This window comes from Cucurbita pepo, chromosome LG03, assembly GCF_002806865.2.
Source record: "Cucurbita pepo subsp. pepo cultivar mu-cu-16 chromosome LG03, ASM280686v2, whole genome shotgun sequence".
Lineage (NCBI taxonomy): Eukaryota > Viridiplantae > Streptophyta > Magnoliopsida > Cucurbitales > Cucurbitaceae > Cucurbita > Cucurbita pepo.
The window spans coordinates 4,310,396-4,324,136 of NC_036640.1; the positions used below are offsets into that span (position 1 = coordinate 4,310,396).

At 37.2% G+C, this 13,741-nt stretch overlaps 2 protein-coding genes across 5 annotated transcripts; one reads left to right on the forward strand and one right to left on the reverse strand.

Moving 5' to 3' along the window:
* Positions 1-406: 406 nt before the first annotated feature.
* Positions 407-9,002, forward strand: LOC111790816 (the record flags this gene model as incomplete). Of its 4 annotated transcripts, none has more annotated exon segments than XM_023671882.1 (14): positions 407-823; positions 3,254-3,328; positions 3,451-3,613; positions 4,354-4,506; positions 4,934-5,007; positions 5,438-5,514; positions 5,600-5,671; positions 7,369-7,437; positions 7,611-7,657; positions 7,775-7,904; positions 7,994-8,062; positions 8,139-8,242; positions 8,402-8,477; positions 8,831-9,002. In XM_023671882.1, coding segments are annotated over 13 exon segments (1,252 nt in total), but the record flags the coding sequence as incomplete, so codon positions are not given.
* A 2,626-nt stretch (positions 9,003-11,628) lies between these two features.
* LOC111789856 (HMG-Y-related protein A-like) lies at positions 11,629-13,330 on the reverse strand. The gene is made up of 2 exons (XM_023670567.1): positions 13,121-13,330; positions 11,629-12,389 (listed from the first exon to the last, which is right to left on the reverse strand). Exons 1-2 carry the CDS (start codon positions 13,169-13,171, stop codon positions 11,889-11,891), a joined length of 552 nt encoding a protein of 183 aa, XP_023526335.1. The 5' UTR covers positions 13,172-13,330; the 3' UTR covers positions 11,629-11,888.
* Between the last annotated feature and the right edge of the window lie 411 nt (positions 13,331-13,741).

Below are 13,741 nucleotides of genomic sequence, written 5' to 3' on the forward strand. Positions count from 1 at the left end.
CTAAAGTTTTTGAGTTTATTGATCTCGATTCAATTTACCTCAACTAAATTTTGTACCCCAACAAAGTGCTTTTGCCGTTGGTGTCCTTTCCAATCTCTACGCATTTTACTGCTCCGTCGGAAATTCCCTATGCCCCTTCCGTACTCCAGTTTGGTAGTTTCAACTTCCTGTCCAGGGTTGAGCCCTAGGATTTGACGGCAAACGCTTTATGCCCAATCATTCTTGATAACGCTTGTATCATCTGTATTACCGTGCATTATTTAATATTTATTAAATGAGTTTTAAATTAAAAAATAATATATATTAAGAGACATTTAATATATTTAATAAAAAAAAAACAAAATGTTAATGAAGGTTAAATATTCGATAATTCATTCTTACCTTAACAAAAATAAAAAATGATCTCCATCCCTTCACGTCCATTTCAGAGCCTCTTATCCATTCTTATCCGTTCTATCATGGCCGGAAGCATGAAGAAAAAAAAAATCCATTGAATTTTAGAGAAAATCACATGAATTTCGAACTGGTAGTCAATAGATTTATCCATACGTGGTGAAATTGGGAATGGGTAGTCATCATAACGTGTGGACGGCGGCGAATCCATTGAATGTGAAGAAGTTGCTGACCCCGTAGGCCCTCATTCCATCCATTCATTTTCATTCCCATTGTTTGTCCGATTGTGTTGGCTTTCACGGCGCCATAGATTTTGTTTGTGGTTCCAATTTCTTCCCTTGCATTTGCTTCCCCTTTGTCCCTCACTACAAATTTTGCAGCTGTTCATCTCCCTTTTCTATTGTCTAATCTGTTTTGGTCCTTCGGACAGGTTAGTTTTGCAGTTTGCTCGTTCAGATGCTCCTAGCTCTACTTTTCTTTAATCGGGTTTTCTCTAATCGTGTTTTAAGCTTTGAACTCCTGAGATTGTGTTATTACTCATCACTCTACCTTGATCTTTATATTTGCTGTCTTGATGAATGTAAACTTCATTTTCGTTGGTGCTTATAGCTTGATTTTGATTCTTTTCTTATTTCAATTAAGCTTGGTATGGAAACTAGTGTTATTGTTTGGATTATTGAATTTTGATGCTGTAATTTCAACTTATTAACTTCCATACAATTATGATCTGTTACCTGAGAGAACAAATTTCCCAAGTGGGGATCAAGCGTTGTGATTTGCAGATTTCTTTGAATGTGATTAATTTTTCTCGATCAGTTGAAATCATAAGGAGTTACTATTTGATTTGTGGGAACTGCCAATGTAGGTTTTAGTAATGGTTTAGATCATATTCTTGGAGGAAATATGAAGAGTTCCTTTTGAAGAGCCGAGGAGAAAATTGTTGGAAGTGCCTCAGCAAGGCAAGTGCTAACCTTTCCAAATGAGAAACCTGAAGAGAGTGTTAGCCCCATCCCTAAAATTAGGTCTTTTGCTAAGTGTGAATAGCCGAGGAAGTATTGAAGTGTGCATCCATTGACCTTCAGCGCTAGGAAATTGGTATGTCTTTGTTTCACAAGGAAACATAACTTTTGACTGAAACAGTGGAAAGTTACTTCTGAGAAAACAAATGACCTCCCTTTATCTTTCTCTCTGAGGATCAAAACATTTGTGCCTATTTTAATTTGAAGCATAACCCAAAAAAATGGAGTTTATAGTTCTATGATCAAGCTCCAATCGAAAAAGGGCTAGATATGTGAACATATGTAGTGCAACCAAAATTTTCATGGGTCAACCGAAATGTATGCGAACAAGTTGGAAAAAATGGTTTTAATACATTCAAGGGTGTTATAAAGTTCAAAACCTTACTAGTTATCGTATTTATCAAATAAGTAGCCACGAGTAAAGCCTCTCCCATAACTACTTAGAACATGCATAGAAAGCATTATAGCACGTGCAACCTCAAACAAATGCCTATTTTTTCGTTCGGCAATTCCATTTTATTAAGAAGCATGTTGACATGCAGATGGTGAAAAGTACCTTTATTTTTTTATTGTTAGAGTGTAAAATGTTGATTCTGATATGAAATTAAGCTTCAATTATATCATTAAATTGTTCAAAAAATATCTATCACCTCAAATTGTTACCTAGTATCTACAGATTTATTTAGATTTGTTGTTACCAGTATCTAGAGATTTATGCATATTTATTGCTACCTAATATCTAGGATTTAGTTAGCTTTTATGTATTCTTTATGTATTATAAAAGTCACATGTACCTCTCTTGAAATTAATATGAAAAGCAAGCAAGATAGTTACACTTGCAACATATGGGATAGAAAACAAACATTATATTAATAAGAAAATGAGCTCAAAAGAGGATGAAATATCTTCTTATATGAAGACAAAGTACGAAATTTCAAGAAATTTTATCTAGAGTACAAAGTGGCGAAAGAAATCAAAATTGAGTATTTCCCAACTCTGTGTACTTATCTGTTTGAGAAGGGGTTCAATGACAAAGAAAAGATTATGTGGCAGTCTCGTTTTCTTGATATAAATTTTTTTGGAGAGGTGAAGAAGTGTTGTGAGGAGCTTTGGGAGTCACATAGATTTAACTTCTCTATGGGCATCTACTGATTGGGCTTTCTACAGTTATCAGCGTGGCATCATGTCTTTTGGAGACATCAAAATATTTGCCAACAGATTCTTTGCGTCAAAGAAGAACTAATATTGAAGAAATAGAAAAGACTACCTCTTTTTGCAACAAATGACAAGTATTTTACTTTCCTTTCTGAAAAGAAGACCCAAGACAAACCTGATTTTATAGCCTTGAGATTTTCCGATTCTAATCGTAGTTTAGTGGTTAATTTGAACAATCTAAACAACTGTTGAACCATTTCTCACTTTAAGAGTATGTCAGATGCTTTTAGTGTGGTACATAAACCATTGCTGATGGGAATACTAGGAATATTCTTTCAGAATGGAATATGTAGCATACTCGGTACATCAATAGCATACTCGGTACATGAAGTATGATTATCTATTTTGTGGTCTGTTGTGAATAACAATGTTGTTGAACAGCAGGGTGAAAATGGCTGAATTCCTGCTCTTGTGATTGTCATCTAATCAAAACTGCCATAACACTTCATATATAAGCATCCTTTCAATATGAAGGATGTATATTTAATTTTTGTGCTCTTGCTTAATTTAAAATGTATCTGTTAGTTTTATTTGTCTATTTTATGTAGAGATCAATATAGAATCTATGAAATATCTTTTTGTGCCAATCTGGCTGTGAGTTATCCTAAGATCACGTTCCTTGCTAGGTTCATTCCTTTTTCTCATTGATCCTTCCATGGCATTAACTGCAATCAAGGTTTCGAGCAGCCCAGTAGTGACCAGTAAGGCAACTTTATCTAATTCTTATGGAGTTCTTTCTTCTTTATCCAAGTCAGAACGTGAAAAATTAAATCCATCAAGCTGTTGAGTTGACATTGGGGAGCTCCATGGATGTCTCTTGCAGCAAAAGTCAAAGTTTCTAGTCATGGGCGGCGGAACTCATATGGAAAACCTTTGTGCTTTACCCTGTCACGCAAACCTGCAGTGTTATGCTCCTCAACAGGGACTCATCATACAGATACTAAAGAATGTGCTATGCCTTCTGATAATCCTGCAGGTTTAAGATGGTAAGATGATGCTGACAATCATTAGTGAATTTTCTGATATGTTTGATTCTAAAAGTTTACTGATCTAATGTTGTCTCTATAGTTTACTATGCCTACGTAATTGGTTGAGATGAATTGTACGTTTTCATTTCCCTTTGTAAGAGAAAAGCATCAAGTTATTTTAAAGAATGTTCTACCAAATTATATATAAGAACTCAAGGGTAGTCAAGTCACCTTCTTAAGTGCAGTGTTATGTTGTTGGGCTTTCCCATGGAGAAACTACAGATATTCTATTCGTGTTACCTTGCTATAATGAATATACTGAGGAATATATCTAAGTTCACTTATATGCACGCACACATACACTCACCTGAGGAATAATATCAAGGACAACATAAGGAATATGAGCTTTTTACCCCCTTCCTATTCTTAGGGAAGGCAGCTTTCTTCCTTTTTATTCAGGAAAACTATTATTTCAAATGTCTTCCTTTTCCTTTCTCTACTCCTGCCTATTATACTTATAAATGCTTCATTATTTCTATAATCTAAAATATGTGTGTTATTTAATTTTAGACTTGATATAGCACATTCAATCAATTTGTTGCTGACCATTTCGCAATCATTATGAAGTCTTGTATGATTTTGAATTTTGTTAAGATCAGGGAAATCACATAATCAGCGATAGTTGTCGAAGAACACAAACTATTATTCTTAGTGATATTTTGAGCTCACATAATAAGATTATTTATATCCCTCATCAGTGCCCAAACAGGAGATGATAAAGATAAGCAGCCGACCGTGCCTAGAAGGACCATTAAGTACAACCCTGGAATAGCTGAAGCCTGTCGGTTTGCGTACAATGATGCAAAATTTGTAAATGAAAGGGCTCGCAATGATATTGTATTGCTTTCTCGGTAATATCCATGTTTTAGAATCATTTTCTTTCGTGGTCGTAATGATGTCTATCTAACTACTTCAATGAAGATTGTCAGTATTAGTAGTTAGTATTCACTCTTACCTGTGCTTTAGATGCATATGATCGATTCAAATGTAAACATAGAGACATTTTGGATTATTTGATATAGAGAAAAAAAAAGAATTACCCTGGTTATCATGATAAAATGAATTTGTTCCATTTGAATTTTAGAAGAACATATTCAGGAAAAATTGTGTTCAAAACTTCTATCAAAATTATACCATTATTAGGTTCATGGATTGCTTCTCACACGCTCTTATGATATATGCTTGAAAGTGGATATGTCTGTGTTGGTTATGATGCATGTAAATGTTAGATTTTTCATCCACTTTGAACTTATTTACATATTTTCCTACTATTATCAGTGGCATAATGAGACTGGATGCACGTGCACGTCAAGATGTTGCTGTTCTTGGATCTAAGTTTCTTAAGCTTGATGGTATCCCTTTACTTTAGATGCAGTTTTTTTCCTACATCGTGCGCCTGCATATCTTGTCCTTTGGTACTCAAAAAACCTGGAGGACTATATTTTCATTCATGTTCTAAACTCATCTTTGCTAGTTTTTTGTCTCCAAGAACTTCGGGTTTGGCTTGTCTGCTACTTGTTCAGTCTATGTTTGCCCTCAACATGGATTCTTCCAACTGGTCAATCCAAATCCAGAAGTGGTTTTCTTTTGGTCCCCTCTTCTTTATGATTTTCTTAATTTATTTTTCCCTTTTCATGTCATCCACCAGTAACATTCAAACTTTTGAAATATGAGCTTCCTTTTTCTGTTTATTTCCTGCCTTTTATTTTCATATTTGCATATGTTTTCGTCACTAATAATTTTATAACATAACTTGTAAACTCCTATATTTTTGTTGTTTAGCTCGAGCTAGAGAGGATACAGAAACAATTGACCGTAATGTGAAGAAAAAAGCTGAGCGACTGCGACGCATTGCTACAGTAAGCTTAAATTGATAATTTTGAATCTTATATGGATAGAATATTAAATCCATTTAATATTTATTGAACTTCTATTCTCTTCCAGGCTTTGAGAGAAAAGGCTCAATCTAGTCTGAAAAGTGCTGCAGATGAGCATTGGAGTGATGGAGCCTTAGAGGTACCTTGTTGTATCCCGATATTCTTGATTTTAGTTACTCTTGATGCATGCATTTATGATGCAACTGAGGCATGCTCCTCGAAAAAATTGAAAACCATGCTCCTCGAAAAAACAATCCCAAAATGACCCGACGAAGACAACTCGTCCGGCTAAAAATGGCTAATGTCCTTAGTTGCTCTCCTGCAAAGGATGCAACTGAGGACCCATCAACCTAGACAAAGTCCTTGAAAAACTGTCCAAAGTGTTAATTCTTCTGTGGAGGACTTGTCAAGAAAAGAACTTCACTTCACTTGGTAATTTTAACCTTCCAAAGTAAAAATAAATAAATAAATAAATATATATATATATATATATATCTGCAGGAAAAACCTTTGGAAGTAGATATCCCCTTTCTCAAGATGAACAAAAGAACCCTCAACCAGGGCAAAATGCTAACAATGTTTGTTGTTTCCCTGTCAGACAAAGAAGGACAAAACTCTAAATTGAGCTAAAGATATGTGAGATCTCACATCGGTTGGAGAGGGGAACGAAACATTTCTTATAAGGGTGTGAAAACTTCTCCCTAGCATACGCGTTTTAATACTCTGAGGGGAAGTCTAGAAGGAAAAATCTAAAGAGAACAATATCTGCTAGCGGTGGGTTTATTCTTTGAGCAAGAAGAACTGAAGCTACCGAGTGATTCCTTATAGAGGAAAGATGGTATAAATAAGGGAGAAAGGATCAAAGGGGTTTGTCTCCCAACCATATATCTACCCAAAAATAGGTATCCCTCCCATGACTCATCTCATACTAGATAAACAAAGAAAAATAAGGAAACCCAACGGAGGTAGCTTTCCCCAAATTTTTGGAAGTGCCTTTGAAGGTCCCATCCAAAGACCATTCATGAGCATGGGGGCATACTTATTTGCAATGACCCTTTGCCATAAAGAATTGGGCTTATGGATAAAACGCCATAACTACTTGGCTAACAATTCCTCATTTGGAAAACTTACCCCCCCAAGGTGTATAGGCTTAGACATCTTCTTCAACTCCACTAAATGAGACCCATTCCTTCATCGAACTCTTTCCATAAGACATCTCCCGTAAGCTTCTCCGAAGTCTTACTAACTGACACAAGGATGCTAAACAAGGATTGAACGTAGGTCGGAATCTACCCCTTTAGAGAAAAAACAAGGTCCCGAAAAGGAAAACTATGATGGTTGCGACCTAAATAAGAACTACAAAAGGAACCTACCTCCCTCCTCATTAATGCTGCCCACCTATTCATCTTGATTGAATCACAGTTGATATCCAGAATCAAATTCTTTCCTCTATTGATCTCCAAACCAGAAATAGACTCAAAAAATGACTGAAAACAATTTAGATTCAAAAAAACCTCTCCTTCCTACCCGAACAATTCCGAGTTGGGTGATTAAATCATTTGATGGAGTAGAGACTGCAGCGAGAGTTATTTTGGTGGGAATTTGAAGACCGGCTTAGAAATTTGTGGGTCGGTTTTGGGAGGATGTCGAGTCAGTTGGGGTTTACGACGGAATTTATTTGGTGGGTTTGAACAGTACTACCTTCTTGTGGAGCAAAGCAGTTTCTCTTTTTTTTTTTTTTTTTTTTTTTTTTTTTTTTTTTTTTTTCCTTTTTGGTTGTCTTTTGTATGGGTGTAGTTTCATGCATAGCTCTGACTGCTGCTTCACAATTTTCAGGCTGATTTGCGCATGGCTGATTTCCGTGCTAAACAGCGGGCAATGGAAGATGCCATGACGGCTTTAGAGGTAAATCATATGTACACAGTGTTCGTTTCTTTTCTTGGGGGTGGAGAGCCGTAAATGATTTTGACTAATTTCCCTAAACTTCTAGTCAATTGAAGTAGTTTTTTTGTTATCTTTTTCCATTTATTTTTGCTTCCAAGAAAGATTTGACCTTTTTATGTACTCTTTTGTTGCAGTTTGTCAAAAATATACATGATATGATGGTGAGAAAGATGTACAAATTGTAAGTTCTTCTTTTACTTGAGAATCTCCATTTGCTCCTCTTCTCTCTCTATTTCCCTATAGGAGCCAGGAGAGATTGTATTTGATAGCTAATTAAACTTTTGACATTCATTTGCAGTCCTCTGTCTAACGAACCCGGGTTTCCAATTGCCAATGGCGTGATGGGCCGTATAAAACTAGAAAAAAACGGCAAGAGTCTCGATTTCTTAACCGGTGAACTATCAACTGATCGCATTTCTGCTATTCAGGTATTTTTTGTCTATGGCCATCAATAATTGTTCTTCATTTCACAGTTTGTATCCATAATTACAATATTCTCCATCAAATGGATGTATAGGAAATCTATTGGAGCATGGCCTCTGCCCTCTCTGAAGCTGATGGAATTGATTATACTGATCCAGATGAGGTCTGAATTTCTCGACTGTCAAGTTGACAATGACAAAGGTTTCGATTTGCTCATTAGTTATTCCTATCTTTCGTAGCTCGAGCTGTTGATTAGAACTCTCATGGATCTTGATGCAATGGATGGCAAAAGCAGCGTATCGCTACTTGCAGAATGTTCGAGCTCTCCAGACGAAAATACTAGGTACGCTGATTTTGATTCCTGATGGACGCTTGTAATATAGCTTGCTTAGAATTAGAGTGTGTTCTTGGAGATACTGGAAATTTTAAGCCTGTGTTATTTTTCCTATTATTGCTTCAATGGGGTAATAAGTTGATCTTTGCTGTTGTTTTGGTAATCAAGACAAGCACTGGCCAATGCTCTGGCAGCAGCCCCATCCATGTGGACTCTTGGAAATGCAGGCATGGGAGCTTTGCAGGTAACTGCTCTCTCTCTTGTGGGGTCTCGTTCGTTCACTTGCTCTCGCTCATGCGGGTCTAGTTCATTCATTTGCTCTCGCTCATGCGGGTCTCGTTCGTTCACTTGCTCTCGCCCATGCGGGTCTAGTTCATTCACTTGCTCTCGCCCATGTGGGTCTCGTTCGTTCACTTGCTCTCACCCTCATGCGGGTCTCGTTCGTTCACTTGCTCTCGCTCATGCAGTTGAAAGCCTATTTTATTAATCTTTCTACAAAAGGGGAAGTCTTTTAAGCTAGATTCCAAAGAGCTAATCAAACCGAACTAGCATCATTCTCAGCCTCTGATGGCTGCATGTTTATTATTGATTTTGCAGAGACTTGCAGAAGATAGTAACCCAGCAATAGCTTCTGCAGCATCCAAAGCCATCAAGGAGCTGAAGAAACAGTGGGAAATAGAAGAAGGAGACAGCTGGAGCTTTACAGTGAACCAAAAGACCACCATGGAAGCCAATGAAGCTAATGACGATGACGACGACGACGACGACGCAGATCGATTGTGAGAGATCTTATTAGAACCAAAATCTTCACTTGTAGATAGCTTAATTTAAGAGCATAGGATAAAAAAGAATTGGAGGCTGCTGTAAAGGAAACTGTCATTTTATCTCATGGGATTTTTCTTACAAATATAAGGCAACAGCCCTCTTTTTCTTCATCTTTTTTACCTTTTTCTCTCTACAGAAACACCAAACTGCCTTAAAACATAGATCATTTATTATTTACTTAAAATGTAATGATTTTATCTAAAGTAAAAACTATTTATGTGGATAAAGTCAATCATTGAATGCATATATCAGTGGATCATTAATTACTTCTGCATTGTGATCTTTGATCAATAATGGTAGAAATTAATTGTATACTTGGACAGTTACAAATAGTATAATAAGACGGTTATAAATGGTATCAGAGTCAAACACCGAGCGATGTGCTAACGAAGAGGTTGGACCTCGAAGTGAGTAGACACGAGGCAATGTGTCAATAAGGACACTAGGCTCCAAAAAAGAAAGGATCGGAGGGTCGTCAGTAAGGACGCTAGGCTCCAAAAAAGGGAGGATTGGAGGGTCGCACATCGATTGAAGGATGCTGGGCTCCAAAAAAGGGAGGATTGGAGGGTCGCACATCGATTGAAGGATGCTGGGCTCCAAAAAAGGGAGGATTGGAGGGTCGCACATCGATTGAAGGATGCTGGGCTCCAAAAAAGGGAGGATTGGAGGGTCGCACATCGATTGAAGGATGCTGGGCTCCAAAAAAGGGAGGATTGGAGGGTCGCACATCGATTGAAGGATGCTGGGCTCCAAAAAAGGGAGGATTGGAGGGTCGCACATCGATTGAAGGATGCTGGGCTCCAAAAAAGGGAGGATTGGAGGGTCGCACATCGATTGAAGGATGCTGGGCTCCAAAAAAGGGAGGATTGGAGGGTCGCACATCAATTGAAGGACGTTGGGCTCCAAAAGAGAGAGGATTGGAGTGTCAGCAAAGACGTGGGAACTTAAAGGGAGATGGACTGTGAGATCCCACGGTTAGAGAGGAGAACAAAACATTATTTGTAATAGTGTAGACCTCTCACTAAACAAACACATTTTAAAAAAGAATAGCCCAAAACCTTATGGTCAGCCATTAATTAATTATGCATATAAGAACGGTCTGTGTCTGTAATTTGTGTGTCTGTGTCTGTCTTTCTCTGTAATTTATCTCTGTTTGGTCTCATGCGCTGCAGAAGGAGAACAGTAATGGATGATCCTCACAAGTCAGAACAGAAGCACTACTAAATCTGAAACACAGACCCTTCAAAATCCCCGATATAAATTGAATCCCATCCATCTTTGCCTCCATTCTTAAAAAACAATAACACTAATTTGGTGCCATTAGTTTTTGGATTAAAATACCTTTTAAGTTTTTAATTGTTTTGAAATTAAAAAAAAAAAATTAATTGTTATTATGGATCAAAGTTTAAATTGTTGTTTGTGTTAGACGAAAAATGTTAATCAACACTTCATCACCTCTCTTTTACATTTTCTCTCTCTCGTTTGCTTCATCTCCAGCTATTCTTTCCTATTTTCCCACTTTTTTGCCTCTCTTCAGAGCTATATTGGCTATAGAGAAAAAATTTAAATATTTTAACAATATCGTATGTTAGCATATGCTTGCGAGTTAATATGTTTGAGTTTTATAGACAAATCGAGAGTTATATCATAATTTTGAGGACAATCAATGAGAGAAAAAAGAACATAAACATGTGTATTTTCAAATTTGTAATGTTGAAAATTTTGTCGATGCCTTTTGCAATTTAAAATTCTTACATTTATCGTGAATGGACTCTAACTCTAATAGAACGGTCAATTAAAGGGAGAGAACTAAGTTACTTACGTAACGACACCATTAGCTACTCCAAGACCAAGATGCATTTGAAAAAACGAGCAAGCATTTGGTATGCTCCTTTTATAACACCAACCATTCAATACACCCATCATAGCAGTGGGCCAAATCCTTCAAAATCTTTCCCTATGGTTCTATGAATCCCCAATCCATCTATTCAAAGTACATCCAGTGACAAACAAAAATGGATAAGCCTAAAGGGACACCTTTTAAAAGTACAAGAATGTTTTTATTTAGAAGTGTTATCTTAACATGATATTGTCTTTTTTAGACGTTTCCTTTCGAACTTCCTCTCAAGGTTTTAAAACACGATTATTAGGGAGATGTTTCCACACCCTTATAAAAATGTTTCGTTCCCCTCTCCAATCAATGTGGGATCTAATAATCCATTCCCCTTCAAGGCTCAGCATCTTCGCTAACACTCGTTCCTCTCTTCATTCTATGTAGGATCTCACAATCCACCCCTTTTCAAAACCCATTCTTCACTCTAATCATTGGGATCTCACGCAACCAATCAAACCAAACCTAGTAGGAATTTTCCTTGTCTCTTCTCATATTGACTTTTAGAGCCTTGTAATTCTATGTTCACACTCGTCTAATCCCTTCAAGTCAACTGCTTAACCTTACCATATTTGGTTGAAAGCAAACTCATGATGTAACATCTCTTGCTATAGTGACACTTGTGTATGTGTTCATATGGGGTTTCACAAAGGAAGAACAACCAGTCTGATGAGTCATGTTTGAAGAAATAAAGATGTTTTAAGGATTGAAACACTGAACAAATTATGATTAGCACAGGTCAATGTTCACTTTGTAAATTAGAAAGCAACAGAGACTCACAAACCACTACACATTTTACATGAATTACACCCACACCCACATCAAACTAAAACTAACACTACAACTACAACTCCCCACACAGCAACAAAGAGAGAGATAGATACGAGTGAGATAGAGAAAGAGTCAAGATACTACCAATTAACACTGCACTGCAACAATCTATTGTTGAACGCTAACTTCTGTCAATGGACCCTTCACCTTGGGAGGTCGACCTCTGGGCCTCCCACTCGGTACCGGAGGAGCTGGCGGGGTTGCTGGCCGAGGGAATTTCCTTGGCCGTCCCCTCGGTTTTCCAGTCCCAGAAGATACCTTCATCTGCACTGGCTTTGGTGGTTTGGGAGGTTTTGGAGGCGCATTCGGGTCCTTAGGCGGGCGGCCTCTTGGCTTCGGCGGGGATAAAACAGAACCAGGCGGCAGAGGCACCTTCAGTTTCGGAGGCCTGCCACGTCCCCGCCGGGGAGGTGCCGTGGGATCCCTCTTCATGTAGTTGTTCTTCCAGAACACAAGTTCCCCACTGGCTTTCATCATGTTCAAATGGTGCGTTAGCAAAGATGAATGCCCAGTTGGTAAGTTCCCATATGTTGATTCAATGTACTTTGATATGGTGGATTTGTTTGAACCATTATCGCTATTCAATGCCTCAATAGCCCTAAATATCATCTGCAACATTTAAAACGCCCCTCGTTCAAAAATGGTGTTTCAATTCAACCTTTTCCTTTCATTTTCATGATCCACTTTTATCAGCTTCAATGATTTGCAAATCTAATTTGAAACTTGATAGCCAAATCAATCAGGATTCTTCTTTCTCAGCATTTCAAGAGAATTCAAATCGAAGCACATTTCAAATGAACTTGTTTCCAGCAAATTCAGTTAATGGCATTAATCTCAAATCTCTTCTGACTCAAACAAAATTCAAACCTCAAAACCATTTCATTAAGGATGATGGAACTGAAGAATCGTTCAAAATAAGATCAGAAACAAATCATCGAAGAAACTGCAGTCAACCAGAAGCACATTCATCTCATCTCTAAGAAGAGCTAAAGAAATGAAAAATCTCCTATGAATAATCAACGTTTCATATTTTTTCCGAAAAACAAACGCTCAGATTAGAGAAGAAAATGCAAGAAAACACAAGGAAACACAAGGAAACAAGGATTTTCTCCTGTTAACCAAATCACCAGAGAACAACAAAATTCAGTAAACAAGACAGAAAATCAGAAGAAACCCTAATTCAAGAACAGATTAACAGACAAATCCATAATAGATTCAACAAATTAGAGGTAGTGAGACGAAGAGGAGCAAAAAATTAAGAGAGAAAAAACAGAACATATGATCATTTTTGGTTGATGGATATCAGAAATTGCGGGAAATAGAGAGGAAAACGAATGTACCTCAGGGTAAGGAGGGAGTGATGGAGGTTTATTAACCTCTTCGGCCGCCATTGAAGATTGAAACAGAAGCTTTAATTTCTGTGAAGCCAACAGAGAAAGAAGGTGAAGAGAGTCACTCCGAAAGCAGCTAGAGATAGAGAGAGAGGAACCTACTACTGCTGTTCGAACGAAATTTTGCTCTGTAACTGTTTGATTTGAGCACAGATTTGCAAAAAGGAAACAATAAAAAAAATAAAATAAAATAAAAAAAATAAAAAAAATAAAAAAAATTATTTTGAGTAATTTCTTCCCCTTTATTTTATTTTATTTTATTTTATTTTTTTGTTTTGCAATTTTGATGTGAATCGTGAACAGCTGGAATCTTCTAGTGGATGATGATCGGACGGTCTGTATTTGTCGATCGAAGTTCTGCACGGATTGATGACGTGGTGCGACCTTCCTTGAAAACGCAGGTAGTGAAGTTACGATTTTGCCCCTCTTTATCTGGCTTTTCCAAGCTTGTGAGAACGACGGACAAGCCCCTCGCAAGTGGCAACTGCAACAAACAAAGATTTTTGGAATTGACCCCTTAAATGTCTTTTCCTTTTATTTTTAGATTACAAGTTTATCTTTTTTTTTTTT